General features: G+C 39.0%; 1 protein-coding gene across 10 annotated transcripts in view; it reads left to right on the forward strand.

The window, feature by feature from the left end:
* Positions 1–22,848, forward strand: part of LOC141917635 (rapamycin-insensitive companion of mTOR-like) — a 92,445-nt gene that overhangs the window by 18,899 nt on the left and 50,698 nt on the right. For 5 of the 10 annotated variants that reach the window (XM_074810975.1, XM_074810978.1, XM_074810979.1 and 2 more), the window contains 6 exons: positions 10,342–10,473; positions 11,473–11,536; positions 15,769–15,895; positions 16,887–17,056; positions 17,303–17,370; positions 18,406–18,473. In XM_074810975.1, coding sequence (XP_074667076.1) covers positions 10,342–10,473; positions 11,473–11,536; positions 15,769–15,895; positions 16,887–17,056; positions 17,303–17,370; positions 18,406–18,473 — 629 coding nt within the window. Of the gene's footprint in view, positions 1–1,485; positions 1,533–9,212; positions 9,417–9,606; positions 10,193–10,341; positions 10,474–11,472; positions 11,537–15,768; positions 15,896–16,886; positions 17,057–17,302; positions 17,371–18,405; positions 18,474–22,848 lie in introns of those variants that run through there. The other 5 variants (XM_074810984.1, XM_074810981.1, XM_074810980.1 and 2 more) reach the window with 5 other exon arrangements.

Raw genomic sequence — 22,848 nt, forward strand, 5'->3', positions numbered from 1 at the left:
AATTGTGCTGGTTGGTACTTCTTCAGAAATAATTATAGGATGGATTGTTTTTATGAAATACAGACTTTTCAAGCAGTTTTGAAAAATTTTGCCCTACAGGGTTATGGCCATTCTGCAGTAGTATTCTGTTTGCAGCTTATTTTGTTATACAGCTACTCTGAGTAACTTGCTGTTACCACCCAGACTGGGAGCCCAGAGAGTCATAAAGATTCTGTGATCCCCTTGGGTTAAATTAAGGTGAAACGGCACCAAACAACCTGTCAAAATGTTTTACTGGCGGTAGAAATGGCTTAAACTTGGAAAAGGATAATAAGCAATGTGGTCTCTTATAAATCTATAAGAAAGGAAAAGAAAGGAAAGAAAATAAAAAGAAAGGAGAGAAAGAGAGTCAAAGAAATCCGGATCACCACCCCTGGATCCAGTGTTGTCTCAGGTCCGGTAATCTTGGGTGGTGGGTGCACACCCAGCAAAGTTTTCTGTCACCTTTTAAGTTCATCTTACCAGTTGATTAGCATACTAGACCAAGAGGGGCAGGTATTTCACAAAATCATTTCCATGAGAGATGGGCAAAAGGTGGAGCATGGGTTCTGCGTGTGCATTGAGGGGGAACGGGGTACATTAACCCTTTTGTCCAACTGAGTCGGTGGTTGCGATCTCCCCCTACCGCCTTCACCTTTACCTCAGTTTTTGTTTCTTAGGCAATTATCCAGTCATTAGCTCCATCTGGTGTCAGTTGTTTACCTCTCTTATCAATCTTTTAGCTCTTCTTCGAGGCTATAGTCGTAAATTAAGGTGTACGCATTAGCCCGAACATATGATTTTACTCAGTCTATGTCTCCTCCCTTCGAGGCTTATCTAAGGAATTTGGTTATAAAACTGCAAGGGAGCAGAGCCGTGCATCCTTCGATACACTCTGTGCTTCCCTAGGCAGATAATTCATTCCTTAGACTAACCACGAAGGCCACAATTTGTCCTTGAGGCTTTTCGTGTCGATGAATGTTTGAGGCATTACTTCCTTCAGTTCCTTACAATCACGCTTTGTACAAAACTTATATACACTAATATATGTATGTGAGAGAGAGAGAGAGAGGGCGCAGAAAGAGGAAGGAGAAGAGGAGGGGATAGGAAAAGGGGAATCACCACCCTTGGATCCCGCATTGTCATAGAGTAGCCAGCTTGGTCCGTAGGAGGTGGGTCGACAAAGACACACGTGGGGTGTTGTCTTTATATAATCTTTCTTACGCATGCGCGATAGGTTGTTCCAGAAGGTTCTCGCTTTCTCCGGCTTGTACCTGCCCAGTTAGGCAAGTTCTGTCTCTGGGCAACCACAGGAGGGAGGGGGGGAGAAACAGACCGCCGCCCCACCTCTGCAGAGTTCGCTTCGCTTCTCCCCCACAGGGCGTCCCACTCGAGTTGTTTGAGACATCCTCTTTACGAACAGTTTCTATTTTTTTTTTTACAAACAGTTTGTGACGCCACCCCGTGGCTCAAACAACGAGAGTCGGTGGAGTGTCTTCACAGTCATCTTCTAGGTCAGTGGAGTGTTTTCAAGGTCATCTTGTAGGGTGGTGATACGAACATAGCGCACAGCAGAAGAAAAGAGAGAAGAAATAGAAGTGACTAGATGGGTAACCATACATTGGACAATAGCTATGCCACTTATCAAGAACAAAACTCCAACCAATAAAGTTATTCCAATTTGTGCTAACCACTTCCCCCACTCTGTGAGTCCCCAGGATTGCAGGAGGGAGGCGAACCAAGATCCAGTGAACCAGTCCTTTGGCTGAGGTGACTGGAATATTTTGGCAGTTTGATTGGCAATTTCTTTCATTTTGGCCTGTGCTTCCTCTATAGAAGTACTGGCATTATGGATAGTTATACAACATTCTCCATCACTTAAATTTAACATACCGCACACCCCTTGCTCTTTTAACAATATCATATCTAAAGATAAACGATTTTGAAGTGTCATTTTTGCTGGGTATATGCTAGTTTTACAAGTCCAGGTATCACTATAATCCATAAAATATGCTTCAGGTTTTGCAGCGAGTGGCAGGCTCTTCAAAGGGTAGTGTGTATGGGGTATACCGCAATATTTACTTCTGTTAAAATCTTCAGTTTTATTATAAATTTTATTACACAGCCTATCTTGATTTTTATATCCCCTAGAAGGGAAACCCCAACAAGTACACATGTCCTTACTCTCTCAAGAGCCAGGTTTCCAGGGGGGTCTCCTGGGCCAGCATTACAATCAAGAACTTTAACACATGCGAATAGATCAGACTGGCTATGTTGTGGGGGATTTGCGTATTTCAATGGCTTTAGGAGGGGTTTCATTTGTGACCACATCCACTGTATATTTTGCATGATGTTCATTGGTGGGTGGGTAGCGCTACAAGAAGACGTGAGTCAGAGTTGTTATGATAGGCAAAATATGTGTCATTTTGTTCCCAAGCGAGGGTTTTACTTGAGGGACGATAGACTGTTTCAAAATAGCTATTTGTTAAGAGGTAATTGTCGTGGATGAAAGTATTAACACAGTAATGATTTAGCAGCAAATCAAGATTTATTAATGACTAGCAGCACTTAATCATTAACCAATTTAAAGATTTACAAAATAATTCAGTAAAATAACTTATAATTAAAATAGCGACTTAACTACAGATTTGAAGATGACAAGATTCACACTAACTTACTATACGTTTTTTACTCCTTTTGATGGGCCCACACACTATGCTCTAAGGGATAGAGTATGGTTCCACTGTGATTCAGTCCTAACACAATGACTGGGTATATATTGTACACTGAAGAGTTGTGTATGGTGAGGACAAAGGTAATAATCTTATCACTTTCTGCGTGGTGAGTGAAGCTGACCAATTGCTACCACGACTGAAATTTCCTTTCAAGTTCTGAGGCATTGTCCCAGATCAATTTACGGATTTCAGTGGGTGGGGTTCCTCCTTCTCCTTCTCTAATAATGGCTGCTGCTATAGACTGTATCCACAATTGTGCTTGGATACAACTCAAGGCAAGAGAGGTATTACCCTGGGTTGCTCTGAGAGCTTTTACAATTAATTGATAGTCATTTTCTTCAATTCATTCCTAATGAGGTAAAATGTCTGATAGGAGCCACTGACTTGCTCCTAAGGCCGATAAAGATGATTTTTAGTGGGTGTTCCAATTTGATCAGGTCTTCGGTAGTAGCGGTTAGCTTGTTCATTAGGATTTCAGCATCTACGCTATTTAGTATTCCTAATCCTGTTCCCAATAACCCGGTGGCGTCTCGTCGTGTCTGCTGGGATTGTTTTAAAGATCATCCATGTAACCATGCTAACCAGCCAGTGTGAGCAACTCCCAAAAAGGCAGAACAGTCTGATCTAATTGCTGACACATCAACGTGTAGTGCTAGCTCCACCCTTTTTAGAGACCAACTAGTGTTAAAGAGAACTTGTTGTTGTCCTGTATTTTTAGTTATGCAAGGGCCTGTGTTATAAATGTGAGGAGACAGTTTAATAGGAGGCCGAGTTGGTAAAGACGGCTGCTGAATTTTGATTTTGAACTGGAGAGCCAAGCTGGAATGGGATTTGGAGTCTGCCCAAAGACACCCTATAAGTGCTGAGCAGGATATAGTAAAATTATACCAACATTCGTGTCCAAAAGGACAGATATGTGTGTTATCGGGACCATGTCCATGTTTTCCTCCAGCATAGCCTACAATAATACGTGAAGCTGTTGTACACTGAGGGTGGTTTTCAATTCAGCATCCTACTGAAATGGTGTCTCCACTTGTCCCTTTTAGAGATGGAATTTCCCAATCTTTATCTTTTATAATCCATTTTTAGAAGGCAAAATTGTTGCGTAATGCTACTACAGACAAACTTAGGGATTTGGCAGGATAAGCATTGGGTATATATCCATTATAGCCCATATGAGCGTGGATCCACGGCCATCCTGTTGTGCACAAGTTCCACATATTGCGCGTGCCAATTGTAAAATCAAATAGTGGTTCTGTGTTTCTACGGCCCCAAATACAAAATGCAATTATAGGTTTGGTAAAGGTGAAATTATACCAACAATCTAAATTTGGTTCTGTTATTTTATAACAATCATTGTTGTTGTTTTTTTGGTTTGGTTAGATCAGCATAAAATATTTTAATTTTGGTTGGCCTATGGTAAGTAGATCCATTGATTGCTCGGCACCCAATCTGTATCCTTTCTCCTGTCATGGCTTAGAGTTGAGCCATCTGCTGAGAGTCATCCCAACCCCATTCAATTTTTGCATATGTTTCATTTCCATGTAAAACTAAAATAGAGAGATTTAGACCTGCCTTGTTTTGTGGTGTTCCAGTATTTCCAGTGTATCTTAGTAGTGCAAGGTCCGAAGGATCTGATGTTTGGGCCATTGTGAGTATACTTACTCTCATGAGCAGGAAAAGAAAGAGTGGGGGAGGGGCGTATAGCCATTGTCATTGTGGCCATTGATGTACAATGGCGAGGGAGAGAAGTGCTGCGAAGATTCCCATATCAAAGATGAGGATTGTTCTCACAGTGCTACGGGTGGGATCGCTGGGTGTGATATTTGTTCCCACGATGTCGTTGGTGGAGTTGGTTATTTCTGAAAAAGAGAAAGAAAAGTAAAATGTCTTGGTGGGGAAGACTGAACGGGTTACCCCTTATGATGCAGGATAAATCCATCTGGCACTGATTTTGTGTTCTATTCCATCACTGTCAATAGCATCCCATGCTAGAAATCCTCGTGGCTTGACCAGGGTTACTGGTATTGTTCCTATAGATGGTATTTTTGCCATCACAGGCTCTCCCGGCTTCATCGAAGACCAGGTATGCTCATTGTTTAGGGGTTTTTCTGTAGAAGGTGTTAAGAAGGCTCGAGTAATTGGGCTTCCATAGGAACCACACTGATTATTTAACTGCTGTAGAGTTTCAGAAAGACGGCTGTCCCATTGTCCTTCATGTGGTTTAAGATATGTTTTCATCAGTCCATTGGCTCGTTCAACTATACCATTAGATTGTGGGTAATAAGGTGTGTGAAATACACACTTTATTTCTTTTTGCTTTGCCCATTCTTGTACTTCTTTACTAGTAAAGTGTGAGCCATTGTCACTCTGGATGGAATCAGGGACAGGTAAAATTGAGAACCATGAGGAGAGGCCTCGGATGGTATTCTGTCCATTAGCCTTCTGGCACTTGGTAGCTGTAAGGAGTCCAGGTATTATTTCTACACCTGTTAAGATATATTTGTACCCAGCAGAGGATTTTAAAGGACCAATGTAATCAATTTGCCAAGTAGACTACAAAGTTTTTCCTTCCTTAATGTGTAAAGGTGGTGCTTTGGCAGGATGGTCCATCTGCAATTTTAATTTACACTGGGGGCACTCAGTGAGGATGGTTTCACATGTTTTCCTACCGAGGGGCCATCCCCGGCTTTGGGCTGAAAAGTAAAGTGCTTCTCGACCTGTGTGGCCTAATTTTTGATGTAACCATTCTCCCAATCGATACCATGTGGGGTTTGAGGAATCTTCAATGTCTATTTTCCTAATTTTTGTCAATTCATCCACCCTTTGATTCCAATTTGTAGCTGGTTTATTGTCATTAGCATGAGCTTTTACCCATCCTATTTGGAATGGTGTTTTTCTGGCCATGGTTAATAGTAATTGCCAGTCTTCAGTTCTCCAGATTGGTGATTTATTTATCTCCCAGTTTAGGGCTTCCCATTGACAAAGCCACTGTGTGGCACCTGCCCAGACAGCATAAGAGTCCACATAAATGTTTTTTGCTTCATTTTGTGCTGCCAAAACAACTGCTCTTAACTCTCCTACTTGAGCACTGCCTTCACCCTCTTCAATAACTTGTTTGCCTGTTTTGATTTCTAATGCAACAGCTTTATATTGCCATTTACCATCCACTCTTTTTGCCGAGGCATCAGAAAACCAGACACCCTCAGTTGGAGAATCTTCAGTGAAGGGAGGTGCATCTAAAATTGGTGAAGGTTTGAATGGTTGTTGTAATGCCGGGGGTCAGTGTTAATAGGCATTTGCAATTTAGAAACTTCTGTGTGTCCTTCAGTTAATTGCATTTCATCTGTCACACCCACTAGATAGGCATACCAATTCCTAATTGTAGGGTTTTGTGCAATTCCCTCTGGGGGAGCAGTCCCTTTTAGGATTGTGTCTAATAAATTAAAGGGACCTCTGGTCTGAACAGCTTGTTCTTGATGTATTTTCTCAACTTGTTTAATTGCACGGACTAGAGACAAAAGACCCTTTTCCCACTCTGAATATCTTTGTTCAGTCTCTTTAAATGCAGTTGAGCTAAACAGTAAAGGTCTCTTTGGCCCATCAGGGCCGATTTGAAATAAGTTACAATAAGTACCATGTTCTGCAAAACCCCATTCTGCTATAATAGGGTCAGAGGATGAACAGGTCCTAGGGATTGATATGTTTTTAATTCCAGTATTAGAGTTTTAATTGCTTCTTCATGTTCTGAATCCCATCTCCACGATTTTCCTTTTCGTAAAAGTGAATAAAGTGGGCAGGCAATGATGGAGAATCCAGGCACATGTTTTCTCCAATATCCTAAAGTGCCCATTAGCTGCTGTAATTCTTTTCTAGATTGGGGCATTTCTGATTGTTCTATTTTATTTAGAGTATCTGGTGGGATTGCTGCACTTCCAGCAATCCACCAAGTGCCCAGGAATTTCACTTCTTTACTTGGTCCCTGACATTTTTCAGGTGGAATTTCAATTTTTGCTTCATGCAATGTTTGCCAAACTGTTGCTGCCACTTCTCCCACCTTGCCAGGAGAGGTTCCTCCAATTAGAATATCCTCTATATACTGATATAGTTTTACCTCTGCAGGGAGTGAAACTGTCTGTAAAAGTTCAGCAAGTGCAGCATGGGCAATTGTGGGTGAGTGTTTATATCCCTGTGGGAGTCTGTTAAAGGTATATTGGATACCTTCCCATGTAAACACGAATTTTTCTTTATCTTTTTCCCTTAAAGGGACCGTGAAAAACATGTCTTTTACATGTAGCACTGCCATCCAAGGATGTGCGGCGGCTTGCAGTGTAGCGGTTAAAGTTGCAATGTTGGGGACTGCCGCTGTCAATGGGGCTGTACTGGCATTTAAACGCCGATAATCGACTGTTAAACGCCACCTCCCGTCTGGTTTACGGACTGGCCAAACAGGAGAAGTGTATGGGGAGTGAGTTCGGGAAATAATCTGTCGTTTTTCTAAGTCCGCAATTACTTCAGAAATTCCAGTTCGTGCTGTAGCAGAAATTGGATACTGTGGGACGTTAGTGATTTTTGATTTGGGAAGTGCTGGAGCTGCATGGAGTACACGCACTGTGGCAGTTTGTTGATTTTTATTAGGGCTGGGGTTGGCAATTGAACCAAAAGACCACAGACTGCCGTCTGGCAAACGCCAGGTCCGGCCGTTCAATGCGTCAAAACCCAGGATATTTTCATAATGCTCCTTGATCGCAAAGCGAAGAGATGTTACACGTTTTGCACCAGGGAGCCGTAAATTAACCTTTGCTGTCTGGCACACAGTGCTAATTCCTGTGACTCCGGTAATTTTAACCTTTCGCCGGCCAGGTCGTATGCCTAGCTTATTGGCATCTCGCTGTGTAATTATTGAAATTTGTGCACCAGTATCAATTAAAAATTTTATTAATTGTTGTTGAGGACCAACTGGAATTAAAATGTAAGGGCCGTTCTCATTTATCCACTGATAAGCTTCTACTTGCTGGACTGGCAGGCCCAATTGCTGTCCGGACCTTATCAGTTTTTTGATCTTGTGTTTTGCAACTGATCCTCTTGAGGGAGGAAAGGGTTATCTTTGTTGTTTTTTTTTTTTTTCTGGGAGCTAGGGACGGGGGGGTTGGAGCATTTGAAGCGATACCTTTTTGAAATGCCTGAATTAGACTCAGAATGACGCCGGTAGGCTGTCTCTGAATCGCGGCTCTAGGAATTCCTAGTGACAATGCTTGCTTCCACAGTTCATTTCTCCACTCCTGACCCCTAGATTGTCGGTCAGAGGGGTTTTGTTCCTGAGAATTATTTTGATGCAATTGTTTAATTTGCCTAACAGTGCGACCTATATTTTTTGTTTCATTGGGAATTTCATTCCATCCCATTTCTCGGGCATGATTTACAGTTTCATGCACTAAAGTTGCCCAAGTGGGTAATACTCTTGGTTCTAATTCTTCTTCCCCACTATTTCCAACAGTTTGTGTTAGATTTACCAATTCATTATAATTTAAGTCTCTCTGGATCTCATCCCGTTTTGCAATGAGAAAAGGTTTGAGCATGGCAGGGGCTCCTTTTATCAGTACTTTAAGTATAGCAGGAGCTACAGTTGCCGAAAGAGGAACATCAGTAGGCTGACGCTGATGCATGGCTTGAATACAGGCAGCCTTTGTAAAAGCTGTGGAGAGCTCATTTAGAGATTTGATAGGTATTAACAGAGGTTCTCCTCTCTCTAAGGCATCAATGCCACCAGCCCAATATGCCACTCTGCTTGTTAGTGAGTGGGGGTCATTCGGGGGGTTGGGACCAGCATCCAAAAAGACACCAGGACCCAAATAACCACTGGCTTCATCGCCATCTAGTAACAGTCTCTCATCTCCCCCGTTTAGAGACACTGTCCATAGGTATTCAGTTTCAGTTTCTCCAGGCTTACAGCCGTAACGATCTTGTAAATGGGCTATTTGAATTGGATCAAAGGGGGTTGTTTTGCTGATGCGACTTCTCACACCACCCCGAGGTCCTGTTGCTTCTTCTGTTTTAATAATTGGTCTGATTGCGAGTGGGGGGGACTCAGGCGGTTGGAAAGAATTATTTTCGTCTGAGTTGGTATTATTTGAATCACTCCAAATATTACCATCCCAGTCTTCAGGGGACACAATTAATTTTCTGATTTGAACTATATCGGGGGGGGGGGTTGGAGACTGCATTAGCATCATTTCAACGCGTTCCCCCAGGTTTTTTTGTTTTCATTGCTATTCCTTAACTTGTTTCTGCAGCTGTTCTATTTTAATTGATAACAGCATCACGGTGGATTTGCACCCTGTGCCCTGAAGTAATTCACTACTTGGTGCTGAAAGTTAATAATCAGTTTATCTTTATTTGCATATAGTATTGCAGTCTTTCTACTTTGTCTAGACCTTGCCTGGAAGTAGGTTCCTTTTATAGTGACTTTTAGACAGGCTGGCTGATCTGCAGAAAGATTCAGAAGATTTTGGCCTTGGAATAGCTGATTACCATGCATGACTATCCTAGAAAAAGAAAGAAATCAATTTGTATAGATTGAACTTCAGTCTCACTGACTGAAGTATTTATGTTCTTAGATGTCCACTAGAACACTCCTACTAAAATATGTGTCTGAGAGTTGAGGTTCTTTTGATGTTTTATGGGGTTTTTTTTTCTGTTTGGTGGGGTGGTTTTTTTTGTGTGGTTTGCTTGCTTGTTTTTGTTTGTTTGTTTGTTTTCTTCCTGTGTACTCAAGCTAGAGGGGCAAATCATTTGAGGGCCTTCTAAAGGACAGTGTGTTACTTAATACTTTCAAACTCCATCTCTGTAGGTCTTCAAAATCTTCTTTCTTTTTACCTAGCTAGTAAATTTAGGAAAATACATTATGACAACAATTATTTTTAGGAAAGATTGCCTTGGTGCAAGCAAAATACTTTCAAAATCTGTCTGAAGAAATACGTTTTGGTTATATGTTGAAATTAAATCTGTAGAAACCTGTGCTGTGTAGGGCTGCTTAAGTTATGACTCTTTCACATTTGATGTAAACATTGGTGCTATAACATCTTTAGTGAGCGGTGCATATCATTACTTAAGGTGCAAATTTGTCTATTAGGTATCAAGACATTGTTTTGAGGACTCATGCTTATGTATTGGCAGTCTAGCAGAGGAGGAAATACTCTCCACCTGTTAATTTTCTTGAAAATTGTAACTAATCCAGAATACCTTTTCAGGATTAACATTGTGATCAGCTGTTTTGACAAATGACATGTCGTATACAGGTCTTGGTTATATATCGTTTCAGGGATATACAAACTGTTCTTTAAAAAACAGAAGAAAAAAAATTGGTTTGTGGCTTTTTCAGATTAATATATTGTATACATCTGCTGGCAGGGTGAAGGTTTGCCTTCTAGGCTGTACAGGTGAATATCTCAAAAACAGAAAATGCAGAATATTTTTCTTTAAAAATAGATTTTTTTATTTTAAATGAGTAGGTAGTAGCTGCATGTCAAATGGTGAAGTCTATCTGCTGCTAAACAATTGTTTGTCCCCCTTGTTTTCTTCTTTGTAGTCTGAGGTTAGCTTTACTAAATGAAGCAAAAGAGGTACGAGCAGCAGGATTGAGAGCCCTCCGTTATCTCATTCGAGACTCCAGTATTCTCCAGAAGGTGCTAAAGTTGAAAGTGGATTACTTGATAGCCAGGTAATTTTCCTTTCCTTTCTTGTTGTAAATTGTACAGTTGTAAATCAGTTGGGGTTTTTTTGTGGTTGAGACAGGTGAGAAAAGGTGTATTTCATATCTTCTTACATTCTTGATATTTAACTTTATAAAAGTGATTTTTCTTCAGTATGAATAATGTCCCTCTTTAAAAAGAGGGATAATACATCACACCAGCTAATCAAAATAAAATGGTGTCGTAATAGATACTATGAGTAATTACAAAATTAGACAAATTATAGATGTTTTTGAATTGTAAATGCCACTAATAAATTAATCTGCAGTGTTATCAGAAGGGTGAAACCTCAGTAATTTTCATGTCTTAAGTTTGTTTTGTGGGAGTTATTTTGATTCTTTGTATTATCATAGTGCTTCGGAGCCTCTAGTACAAAGTCGGGGAAAAAAAGTAATTCATGCCCAAGAAATTGTAATCTTAAGTATAACCCATGACACAACAGAAGAATACCAAAAGGTGTACTAATAATGAGATAATAAAATCAGTATCATGAGTAGATCTAAATATTATAATTTCTAGTGCTTCCTTTGTTAAAATCTTGATGGATTTAATATACTGATATATAGGTGTGTGTTTCTGTTTATAAATATAGACGCATAGGAAGTTTTAGTGTGCTGCTTAATTTTGTTGGAGCAAAGGGACTTTTCTGATTTGAAAACATACACAAAACTTTAGTTTCTTTTGAAATTACAAATGCAGCTAGTTCAGAAAATATTTGTTGAAGCCATTATGCCTTGTCACTGTATATTTAAGAATGTTCTAGTGATTTAATTATAATGAAGATAACTGGGAAAAAAAAAATTAAGCTAATTGACCAATCATGAGTATGCTTGCTGAAAGGCAGAATTTTTAAACAGTCATAATATTCTTCTGTTTATTTAGTTGCATAAATATGAATGCAAGATGTTAACAACACTAACTTTCACCTTAACTGTTATAAAGAAAACATGTTTTTTAACTTACTTTAGGTGTATTGACATACAGCAGAGTAATGAAGTAGAAAGAACGCAAGCGCTTCGATTAGTCAGAAAGGTAAAATTAACTATATATGGTCTTGTCAGCTATGCTGACTCCAAGTTTTTTCCATCAGCAGGTTTTTTTCCACACAGTCTCTAATATGTTACCTTACATTATCATGTGAGAAAAAATTATAGCTGATAATTCAAAAGAGAAAAGGAGGGGTGGTGCTGATATTTGTTTTGATTTTAATCTCTTACCACTGAGAATCTCGAGTGGGTTAGAAAAATCCTGCTAATTTTCCTTTGATAGAGATCAAACTGGACAAGATTTGGGAAAAATTATCAAATTATGAAAGGGTATAAGAACCATATCATTATGTTTCATCTAATGATTTAACTTTATTGTATAGTGTGTTTAAGCATCCGTAAATCAAGGATGGGAGATTTTCTGCCATTTGAGAGATGAGATGAATTGCCATCACTGGAATAATCAGTTGAAGGAATGCTTCTAGCCTTATTGCTTTATTGATAGAGGTTGATGCTATCCATAGTTCTTAGATACACGATAAGACGTAGTTAGTCTGATGGTTACTGTCCTGTGTACCCATGGATGTGAGATGAAAATGCAACTACCGCAGCTTCAAACAAGCTCATCCTAGAGAAATTGGCATATACTGCTACTGAAGCTATTTTTTTCAGGCAATATAGTACTCTGCCTTTGTACTGGACTTTGCTATTCTTTATCTTGTTTACATTCTTCTACCTCTACTGAGCATCTTAGGAAAAACTACCAAAGACTCAAGTAAGGTTGGAAGAGTTGTTCTCCAGGAACACTGTGTCTGTTTAATCTGTTTTGTGTGTATATGTATTTTTTATATATATATAGGTTGAAAATTTGGAAGCTTGATATGCAGTTTCTTTTCTTAAAATGAGCTCACTTGGTTTCTTACAGAAGAGACAATATGCTTGATTAACAATTGTGCCAAAAAGAGTTTTAAAGCTAAAACACCCACCCCACCCACACAAACAAAAACCACAACCATAAAGGAATGGATTCTTGAGGAAGACACAATTTATAAAAGTTCTTTGCTAATCTGGTTTAAAAAAGAGCTTCAGTGTAGGGCCAGATTAACTTAAATCAGAAGATGGAATGGAAACACATTTATAATGAATTGGTTTTATTTAGGTTAGAAATTTGTCCTCAAATTCCTGGACTTTCTTGAGCATTTCCTAATTGAGCAAAGACTTCTGTCTTGCTTGAAAGAAACAAGAGGGAGCAAGAGAAATAAATCCATTAGTTTGAATTAATATTTATCTTTCAGGATCATTTTTTTTAAAAGATCATATGCCTGATAAGTGCCTTTTTTCCTCCATCATTGTACAAGGATGCTGTACATAGGATGTACATGCATGGAATATACATGCTTTACAGGGATGCTGATGATTCTCGGATGCTGAGAACCATGTTGATGAATGATGTTTCCTAATATGTTTTGCTACCTAGAACTTACTTGTTTCTTAAAAGATGATGTCAGACAAACAAAAAGCCACCCAACCTGGCTACAAGTAAAGTTAACACCTTTTTCATGTCCTGTCTGGGCTGCAGCAGTTAAGCATGCATTAGCACAAAGCAGTCAATACTTAAGAAACTCTCTCTCACAAAGGATGCTGTGACACATGTCCCAAATGGCACATTCTGTATTTTTACAATGTCTTTTTATTACCCTGTTCCTGCCCATTTCCTATCTCTTCACATCTCCCACAAGGTCTCAGACTCAGTAGTTTGATACCAGGATTCCTAAAAGATTATATGAAGGTCTTAAGAGAGGAGAATGAATGGCAAATATAACAATCAGATTTAATTAATTTGTGCAGGAGATAATTTACTATGAGCTGTGGAAGAGCTGAACTGGGTTTCACCAGCATCTCAGAACTACTGTTTTCTGTTCCGAAGTATGGATGCAATTCTTTAACTTCATCTTTTATAGCAAAAATGCCCATGTAAGAATAGCATAGATATAAAACTTTAAAACATTCTCTCACTTTTTTCTGTTTTCATAGAGTAAAAGAACAAAATGTAAAATATTAACCCTGTTTTATGAATTTATAAAAGGCACTCTAATGATAAACTTGTTTAAAAAGCAGTGCAGATTAGTGTAGGAAGAGAAAAGAAAAACAACTTTAAACTTTTTGAACTTACTTTCTGATTTTTTTTTTGAAGACTTTGCTCATATTCTCTTTTGACTGTACTCAGTGGGACAGTGTTTAGTACTATCACCTCTACATTTCCTAATAAGAGCTTTGTACTTCAGCAGTGTCGTCTTTAGCAACACTTCAGAAAGTGTTTCTCCATCTAATAGAATTCATTCTGCTCATTTTTTAATAATTTAATAGGCAGAAAGTTTTATCTTCAAAGCAGAAGTCAGAGTGAGGTATAATATGAACCACCTTCTTTGTTCCCCCTTTTTTTTTTTAAAGGAATCTTTAAAGACCAAATTCACAGTCTTTGTTACTTCATCATAGCTGCTTGTAAGTAGCCTTGCATCATCTGTCCTTGGTCTTTAGATTTACGTTTCAATATGTAGAGCAGAATGAAAGCAAATGGATTGTTATTATTTGTATTTATTCAACTAAAATAATTGGGAATGGATATTAAAAGAAAGAAATCTTTCCTTCTCATGTCTTAAAACCAAAGAAAACAAGGAAGCAAAAGATCCTTAAGAGGCTGCTTGTGTCCTCACCCCTAAGTATGTGTCAATGTCAGTAGGAAAAAAGGTTATAATTTTGTGGAGCAGATTGGTACACCCATTTTATTGCTAATTCTTGTTACTTCGTGCCATTGTAAAAGTGAAAGGCTGCATGGGTGGGGAAGAGTTTGGGTTTTATTTAGAGTCCTATCTTAAAGCTTCTTGTTTTGTGGGTGACAACATTATGTATGACAAGTTTATCTCAAAAACAGGTCTTAAAAATGAAATAGTAAAGACATTCAAATATATTTGTCATAATGTTTTAATATTCTCTGCAAAGAGGGGGGAAAAAGTAATCCTCTGAACAAATATCTATAGAGCATCTAAGGGAGCTGTAAAATGAATATAGGACAAAGCAATTTTTGAAAAATAATGGAGATAAGCCTGCTTTTGTTGGAAACAAAAGGGATATTAAATTAAACCTTGGTTAGGCACTCTTCAATTAAAAAATAAAACCAATTTGTAATAAATTCGAGACAGAAGAACAGATTTTAACAGCCAATGCTTCTTTACACTTCTGAAGAGCTCCTGTGCTATGGAAATCCTCAGATGCTAGTTTAGGACAAGCAGAATTTATACCAGATTAAAGGAGCAAGACCCTGTGCACACCTTAAAGGCAAAAAAATAAAAACCCCTCCACCCCCCAAATGAGACTTTGACTACAAAGGCTGAGTAATGTTTTTTCATAGCTTGCTAAAATGAAATATACATATCCTGTATACTATGGAACATGAACATCACTAAAGTTAAACAGATGTATTACTAAGGGGAAATAGTGGTGGTTTTTTTTTTTTTTTGTCTGACTGCTTAAAAAGGGAACAACGTAATTTGTTATAGCCCGCTCAACCATGTCACATTTTTTTCTATTAGTAGAGATGTTAAAAAATGCTCAATATCCACTAAACATCAAAAACTTTTTAAGTTTAATGCGTTTAAAGTGTGTGTGTGTTTTGACACATAGCTGTATAACTTATGATGAAGTTGTATTACACTGCAGTTTTAGGAAGATCAGATACTATACAAGAGAATATAGGGGTGTTGCTGGCAGTTGCTTTCCAAATACTATAGCAGCTTCTGTAGTTGGCTGTCCCTTTTTGTAGTCTGCAGCAGCCTAAGGATCTCTAGAAAACAAGAGAGTTTAGTCTTGGCTAATTAAAAAGTTGAATAGGTATTGAAGATAGATATCTGGTGCAGTATGAATGAATCTTCTAGAAGAGTTTGTAATCTACTCTGTGGATAGTGTTCTCTGTTGATAAAGAAATTCTTGGAAAAAATCTAAAGAAGGTAGCAGTAGTTCTCTCTGCAAGTCAAGGGGTTTTTACCCTTATTATAATAAAATAATATAAAATTAAAAAACTGAAGCAGGAAGAGAATGGTAAATCAACAAATGAAGAATTTCAAGAACAAAAGAAAGTGTTTTGAGGATTTGCAAGATAAAACCAAGTAATATATGGAGTGCTCTGGTAGTATCTAGGAAACAAAATGCCAGTGAATCTATGAATATAGTTAGAGAAATATTATGAAGAAACCAGATGGCTTTTTCTTTTACTTTTGGCAGATGATCACTGTGAATGCTTCATTGTTCCCCAGTTCTATTACTAATTCTTTGATAGCAGTTGGAAATGATGGTCTTCAAGAAAGAGACAGAATGGTTCGAGTGTGTATAGCCATTATCTGTGAACTAGGTAAGATAACTGAAAGCTAATTAAGAAAAATTTTGATGTGGTTGTCATCAGTCTTCTAAGAGATGCTCTTCTGTGGGTTCATATTAAATAGATTGTATTCAAATGATTAAGGGTATTTGTTTAATAATGAATGAATCGGACATTAAATGTTCTTAATGTCCCTTTTGTATATTTTAGTCATCAGTTTGATATAAAACAAAATCACTTCAACTTAAGAGATTTTGATTTTTAAGTGAAGTACCTGAAGATTTCAGGTACTGTGCTTTTCTTTAAGACTTGCCAACTTTTGCATTACCTTAAAAATGTTTCCCTGCTGCAGCTGATGTTTCTAAAACTAATGAATTGCAAGTGGGGAAAGTTCTATACATGAGGTGCTGACAAATGTACAAGTGTTCAGAGAACTACAAAACATTTTCTTTTAAAAATGTTTACAGTGGGTACTGTGGTTAGCTGGCTTCTGAAAGTCAGTATTTTTGTCCATGTAAAGGCTTATCTAGACAGTGATTTATGCTAACTCCCTATACTTGTATGTGGGTGCTGATTTTTAAAGGTTTTTTTTTCAGTTTTGTATCAATTAATGAGAAATAACTTCAGCGACGTTTTCAAGAAACAAACTTGTGGTTTAAAGAACTGAACAATCTGTTACTCATTTAAATTCTAGTATAAATATTTTATTCATGTCAGTCTAGTGAAGTACAAAACCTTTTTGCAGGGAATTCCAGACACTACTGTATGGAAACTTGGTTGGAAGTAAGCTGGGAAATTGCTGTACAGTGGTGACTGACTGACTAGTATTTTTATTGATGATAAATTAATCATAAATCGCAATTTATTGCTAATGTCAGTCATTAAAAACTTTATTGTGTGCCTCAGCAGTGTTCAGGAAGAAAAAGATATATGTACTAAACAGACTAGAAGTTTGTCCTATTGGAAGTCATGAAATGTTTTCTTTCCTATCACTGGCTGAAGTGACATGTTTTTCTTTATTTAGCACTTCAGAATCCCGAAGTGGTGGCTCGTCGGGGTGGTTTAAGTACCATCTTGAAAAATGTGATTGATTGTCAGCTAAACCGAGTAAATGAGGCTCTGATAACTACAGTTTTGCACCTCATTAATCATCCAAAGACCAGACAGTATGTGCGAGCAGATGTAGAGTTAGAGGTGGGTTCAGTTTTACTTGTTTAGTGACAGAAGTTAAACATTGTATCGCTAATGAAAATGTTTAATTTTCACTGCAGATTTCACCCTCTGTATTAGTGCAAAATGTTGGAAATGCAACATTTTAGGCTAAGAGCCTAACGATTCATAAAGCAGGAATAACATGACAGATTGGAATGGGACTGAGGAAAGGGCAATACCTGTTAACTATTCTCATGTGAAAGTAATGCATGTCTTTCTTTTGTTTAGCGAATTTTAGCTCCTTACACAGATTTTCACTACAGGCATAATCCAGACACAGCAGAAGGACAACTCAAGTAAGTGTTAGTGCTGCTGCTTATGCTACCAGTTGTGTTCATGGTACTGGAATTAAACTATTTTTCTTTGCAAAGTGACAAAATAAAAGCAGTTAGCTAATAAAACTATTTGAAGTTGAATATGATAGCAGGTTAGAATGCAGCTTCCTAAAATATTGTTAAGCGTTTCAGATCTAAAAGGGAAAATTAATTTTACCCTTCTTCCCTTCCCCTCATTATATTTCTTAAAAAAGAAAATCACAATCATAATTTTTTACTTCAGGTATGGGTTTCTTTTTATCTAGCTTTAAACATCCACAATGAGGAGTTTGCATTTGAGCTAGTGTTATGTTTGTTGGTTGTATGGTCAGGTTCAGAAATGGAAATGAGAGGTTCCAACTTCATATCGGGGGGGGAAAAAAAAAATAAATTCTGTGAAGCCAGTTAAGTGTTAGAACAGGCTGTCCAGAGAGGTCCTGCAGCCTTCATCATTGAGAGTTTCTAAGACCCAACTTGATAAAGCCCTGCATATAACCTGGTCTGGTCTCAGAGCTGACAGCTTCTTTGTGCAGGAATTTGGACTAGAGACCTCCTGAAATTGCTTCCAATTTGAATTATTCAGGTGGCTTGTTGTTTGTGTTTTGTTGTTTGTTTGGGTTTTTTTTATTATTATCAAATGGCAATAGATGCTTAGGTCTTCATAAATGAATCAGTGTCCAAGTGGTCCCTGTTGTAGTCTTACTGTCAGTGGAGGCTTCAGAGTGAATCATCAGACCAAATATAGGTGTTTACGTTTGATGTGATCCTCCTACTGTGGACCCTTCTCTGAAAAAGGAAAAGTAACAGTACTTTAGAAATTCTAATCTTTGTGTGTGCGTACACATTGCATATGTATATACACACATATATATATGTGTATGTAACAGATTTTTCTTACTCTGGATTTTGTCCCCCATCTAAAATTTCAGTTAACTACTTTTTTTTTACTTGCTATGTTAGTAACACTGTTTTGGAGTGAGTAACTGTGTATCGTGACATTTATTATTTTAATGACAGAGAGGACAGAGAAGCACGGTTCCTAGCTAGTAAAATGGGAATAGTGGCAGCATTTCGCTCATGGGCAGGTAAGATTTTTTTTTTTTGTTTGCTTGTTTGAAGTTGGATGATTGGAAGAGGAATTTTACTTTCTAGTGTAAGAGTGGTTTATTTCAGCACAGAATCAGTCTCTCTTGATCTGTCTAATTTCTATCAATACCTTCCTACAATGGTACTAAGATGTGTTTTGATATTGTTAAATTGGAGGACTCATACATAGTTTTCTTTGACTAACTCTACTGATATAGCAGAATGCCATATAAGTTGTACCTTAATGGTGGTACTTGACATTTGATAGGTGAAAGGATGTTGAAAATAGCATATCATAAGAATTACCCTTTGAGATTGTACTGTCATTGTAAATAAGAAATCTGTTTGCCTATGCGAAGAGATATCAACAGAATTAGCACTTGTTTTTACTAAGTGCTATAGTTGAAGATAAATTGCAGTATGGACATAGTTTTGGATTTAGATAGAAGACATCTCTAAATTGAAAAAGTAGGTTTTTACATTTTTCTAAATCTTTTCTCTGCAATACTACAATATCTAACATGAAGATATTGCCTCAGGGACTGCTTATTCTTTTAGTCAAGACAGTGTCTTGCAAATAAACTAAATCAGTTGATATGACCATTTATTAAAATTTTGGTTAGGATTTTTACAGGCTGTACTTAGGAAAGATTCAGACTCTATAGAAAGGCTTTGTAAGATTATATGCTTTATTTTTTCAGTGTTCTGAAAATGACCAGTAAGCTTAATTTAACATCCAGGTATCCTTCAAAAGTTTCTCACATGTGTTCTCACTTGTTTGGGGAGGAAGTTTGGAAACTTTATCACAACTTTGAAATTCCTGAGAAGCAGTTTCTGATAGGAGTGCTGCTGCATCTTCCTTAACTCAGACACTTATAACTAATAGCATAAGCCTGAAAAGTTCAAGACTTAAGAAACAATTTTCTTGGAATATGTTACTTGCCATGGTACTTTAACTGTTATATGTTCTTCCTTTTTGTTTTTAATATTACTTGTTATATTGGAGACTAACATCTTTTAACAGGTTTTAGTACACAAACGTCCTTACTCTGTCAGTCTTCCCAAAGAGCATGTAGCAAAACCAGGATTGAGGGTGGTGTCCTTGCTTTTTTTGTTCTGGCTTTTTGGGAAGTTTTTTGTTTGGTGTGACTTTTATTTTTTCCTGTCTGTACCATCTGCTTTGTTCTACTGTTCTTCTCTCTTTATTCTCCAGACTGAGTTATTCTTTAGAGCTAATTACTGTGTCCTTTATCCTCATGTGTGATCATGTCTTTAGAGTTGAAATTGGGGCATGCAGCAATGACTGTGTGCACTCAAATGAATTCCTGCATTGCAATTGGGATGCGTCTGTGTACTGGGTTTACATAGCAAAGTTTGGGGGGGGGGGGGGGGGGAGCTACAGGGGTGGCTTCTGTGAGAAGATGCTAGAAGCTTCCCCTGTGTCTGATAGAGCCAGTACCAGCTGGCTCTGAGATGGACCTGCTGCTGGCCAAGGCTGAGCCCAACAGCGATGGTGGTAGCACCTCTGGGATAACATATTTAAGAAAGGGGAAACCAAGCTGCACAACAGCAATTGCAGCCACAGAGAGGAGTGAGAATATGTGAGAGAAACAACTCTGCAGCCACCAAGGTCAGTGAAGAAGGAGGGGGAGGAGGTGCTCCAGGCACCAGAGCAGAGATTCCCCTGCAGCCCCTGGTGCAGCCCATGGTGAGGCAGCCGTGCCCCTGCAGCCCAGGGAGGTCCATGGTGGAGCAGATCTCCACCTGCAGCCCGTGGGGGACCCCATGCTGGAGCAGGGGGATGCACCCGAAGGGGGCTGTGACCCCGTGGGAAGCCCACACTGGAGCAGGCTCCTGGCAGGACCTGTGGAGCCATGGAGAGAGGAGCCCACGCTGGAGCAGGTTTGCTGGCAGGACTTGTGACCCCGTGGGGGACCCATGCTGGAGCAGTCTGTTCCTGAAGGACTGCACCCTGTGGGAGGGACCCACGCTGGAGCAGTTCGTGAAGAACTGCAGCCCATGGGAAGGACCCATGTTGGAGAAGTTCGTGGAGGACTGTCTCCTGTGGGAGGGACCCCACACTGGAGCAGAGGAAGAGTGTGAGGAGTCCTCCCCCTGAGGAGGAAGGAGCAACAGAGACAGTGTGTGATGAACTGACTGCAACCCCCATTCCCCTGTGCCGCTCAGAGGGAGGGAGCAGAGAAAATCAGGAGTTGAAGTTGAGCCTGGGAAGAAGGGAGGGGTGGGGGGAAGGTGTTTTAAGATATAGTTTTTATTTCTCATTACCCTACTCTGATTTGTTTGGTAATAGATTAAATTAATTTCCCTGAGTTGAGTCTGTTTTGCCTGTGATGGTAATTGGTGAGTGATCTCCCTGTTCTTATCTCGGCCCACGAGCCTTTTGTTATATTTTCTCTCCTCATGTCCAGCTGAGGAGGGGGAGTGATAGAGTGGCTTGGTAGGCACCTGGCAGCCAGTCAGGGTCAACCCACCACAGGCCATTATATGAAAGAAAAGAAAAAAGAAAAGAAAAGAGCCTCTGAGGTGTACTGTGGAACATATTTAAATGTCATTCATGTGTATGTGGCCACATGTGCTAGTGATAAGTTTTTGTGACAGAAATTTTGAATTTGAGGACTTTCTTAAAGTTCATATGAAGCGTGTCATTAAAGTTGAATTTGTATTAGTGAAAATGAATAGATGAGTAGGTGATACTTTTAATCTTTTAGTAATTTTTAATAAATGGAAGATTTGGGTTTATTTATAATATTTAAGACAAAAAGGTGTGCAAACCTGGCTTCTTTTTGTTCATTTAAAGTTGCGTTTTGGAGAAAGTTGTTTGTTTTCTGGATAGCATGTTACTCTTTTTATTTATTCTGTGGTATATGAAGACATGGTCAAGGAAATGAGCAAGGTTTTTGCAGCCATATTTTGAATTAAGAGATTGTAATTTGAGGCTGAAAATCAGTGTAATCATTAGCTTCAGGAGGTATTCTGTAACATTTATAAACAATTTGAGGGTTTGCACTATTAATATTGAAATATTAAACTGAGTAAAAATATAGTGTAAAAGGACCACATTATAAGATATTTCATGCAAAGTGAAATCAACTGTGTTGAGAAGGAAGAAATTTTTTACAATGAGGGAGGTGAAACACTGGCACAGGTTTCCCATAGAGGTGGTAGATGCCCTGTCCCTGGAAACAATCAAGGCCAGGTTGGAAGGGTGTTGCATTTCAGGTAATGAATTAATTTGGTAAGAGATGAATCCCCTTGCATTCTAGCCGGTCCTCAGAGATTAGAGGGCCTGGGGGCAGCTGGACTTCTCTCTTAATAGCTATGCCAATTGGGGCTGTGACTATAGGGCTGACACCAGACGCATGAACACCCATATGCTGTAGGTCCGGTGGCATTCAAGAGAAGCAGTCAGGGTCACAAATGGTACGGTTTATTCTTATGCAACATCTACAGACTCTTTGAGATTGCCTACGATAAATGCACAAACTGCAGGTTGGCTATATAGCACTACACACAAAAAACGATTGCAATCACACACACTTAATTCCTGGGTAATCACTCGGCGTAGCCGAGGGCCCAAATCTTACCAAAAGGCGTCCCTTCTTGGGGGGGAGGGGGGCAGCGAGGAGCACAAACCCGTCCATCTGCCCCTCCGATTTGGTATTGGATTATCGTCCCTCCGAGTTAGATACAAACTCGGGGTAGTATTTATCTAAGTGTGTATGTGTGAGTGGGTGGGACTGTGGCCAAGCCATTGTTTCCTGAGTAACGACACAGCACATTCCTTGGTGCCAGGTGTACGCTGGTTTTGTGGGAAAAGAGGAAGAATGAGAGATAAGGTCTGCAGAGTTCTGCAAAACACTCCTTGAGAGAAGAGGAAGAGCAGGAGATAAATCTGCATAGTCATGTCAAATGTTCCTTCAGAAAAGTGAAAGAACGGGACCGTGCCCCCTCTGCCTTGCTTCACATTCCTCCATGATGCCATGGCAACACAAATCACTGGATCTCCATCCCGTCCTGTGTTTGTTCTGGGCACCACGTGTTAAGGAAATGTGTGTTTTGCCATTTCTTTGCTGTTTTGCTTTTCCCACGCTTCCAACATTGGGGCTTCAAGCAACCTGATCTAGTTGAAGATGTCCCTGTCTGTGGCAGGGGAGTTGGACTAGATGACCTTCAAAGGTCCCTCCCAACCCAAACCATTCTGTGATTCTGTGAAAATTCTGGAGATGAGCACTTGTCATTTGGGAAAACATGATTAAAAGCGGTGCATGGAGAATGTTATTCCAAATATATTTAAACTTGCTGTTTAGAATTCACCTAAGGTGAAAGGTAACTAAATAATTTGTTAGTTTAAGA

Source organism: Strix aluco, chromosome W, assembly GCF_031877795.1.
Source record: "Strix aluco isolate bStrAlu1 chromosome W, bStrAlu1.hap1, whole genome shotgun sequence".
NCBI classification, from domain to species: Eukaryota; Metazoa; Chordata; class Aves; order Strigiformes; family Strigidae; genus Strix; species Strix aluco.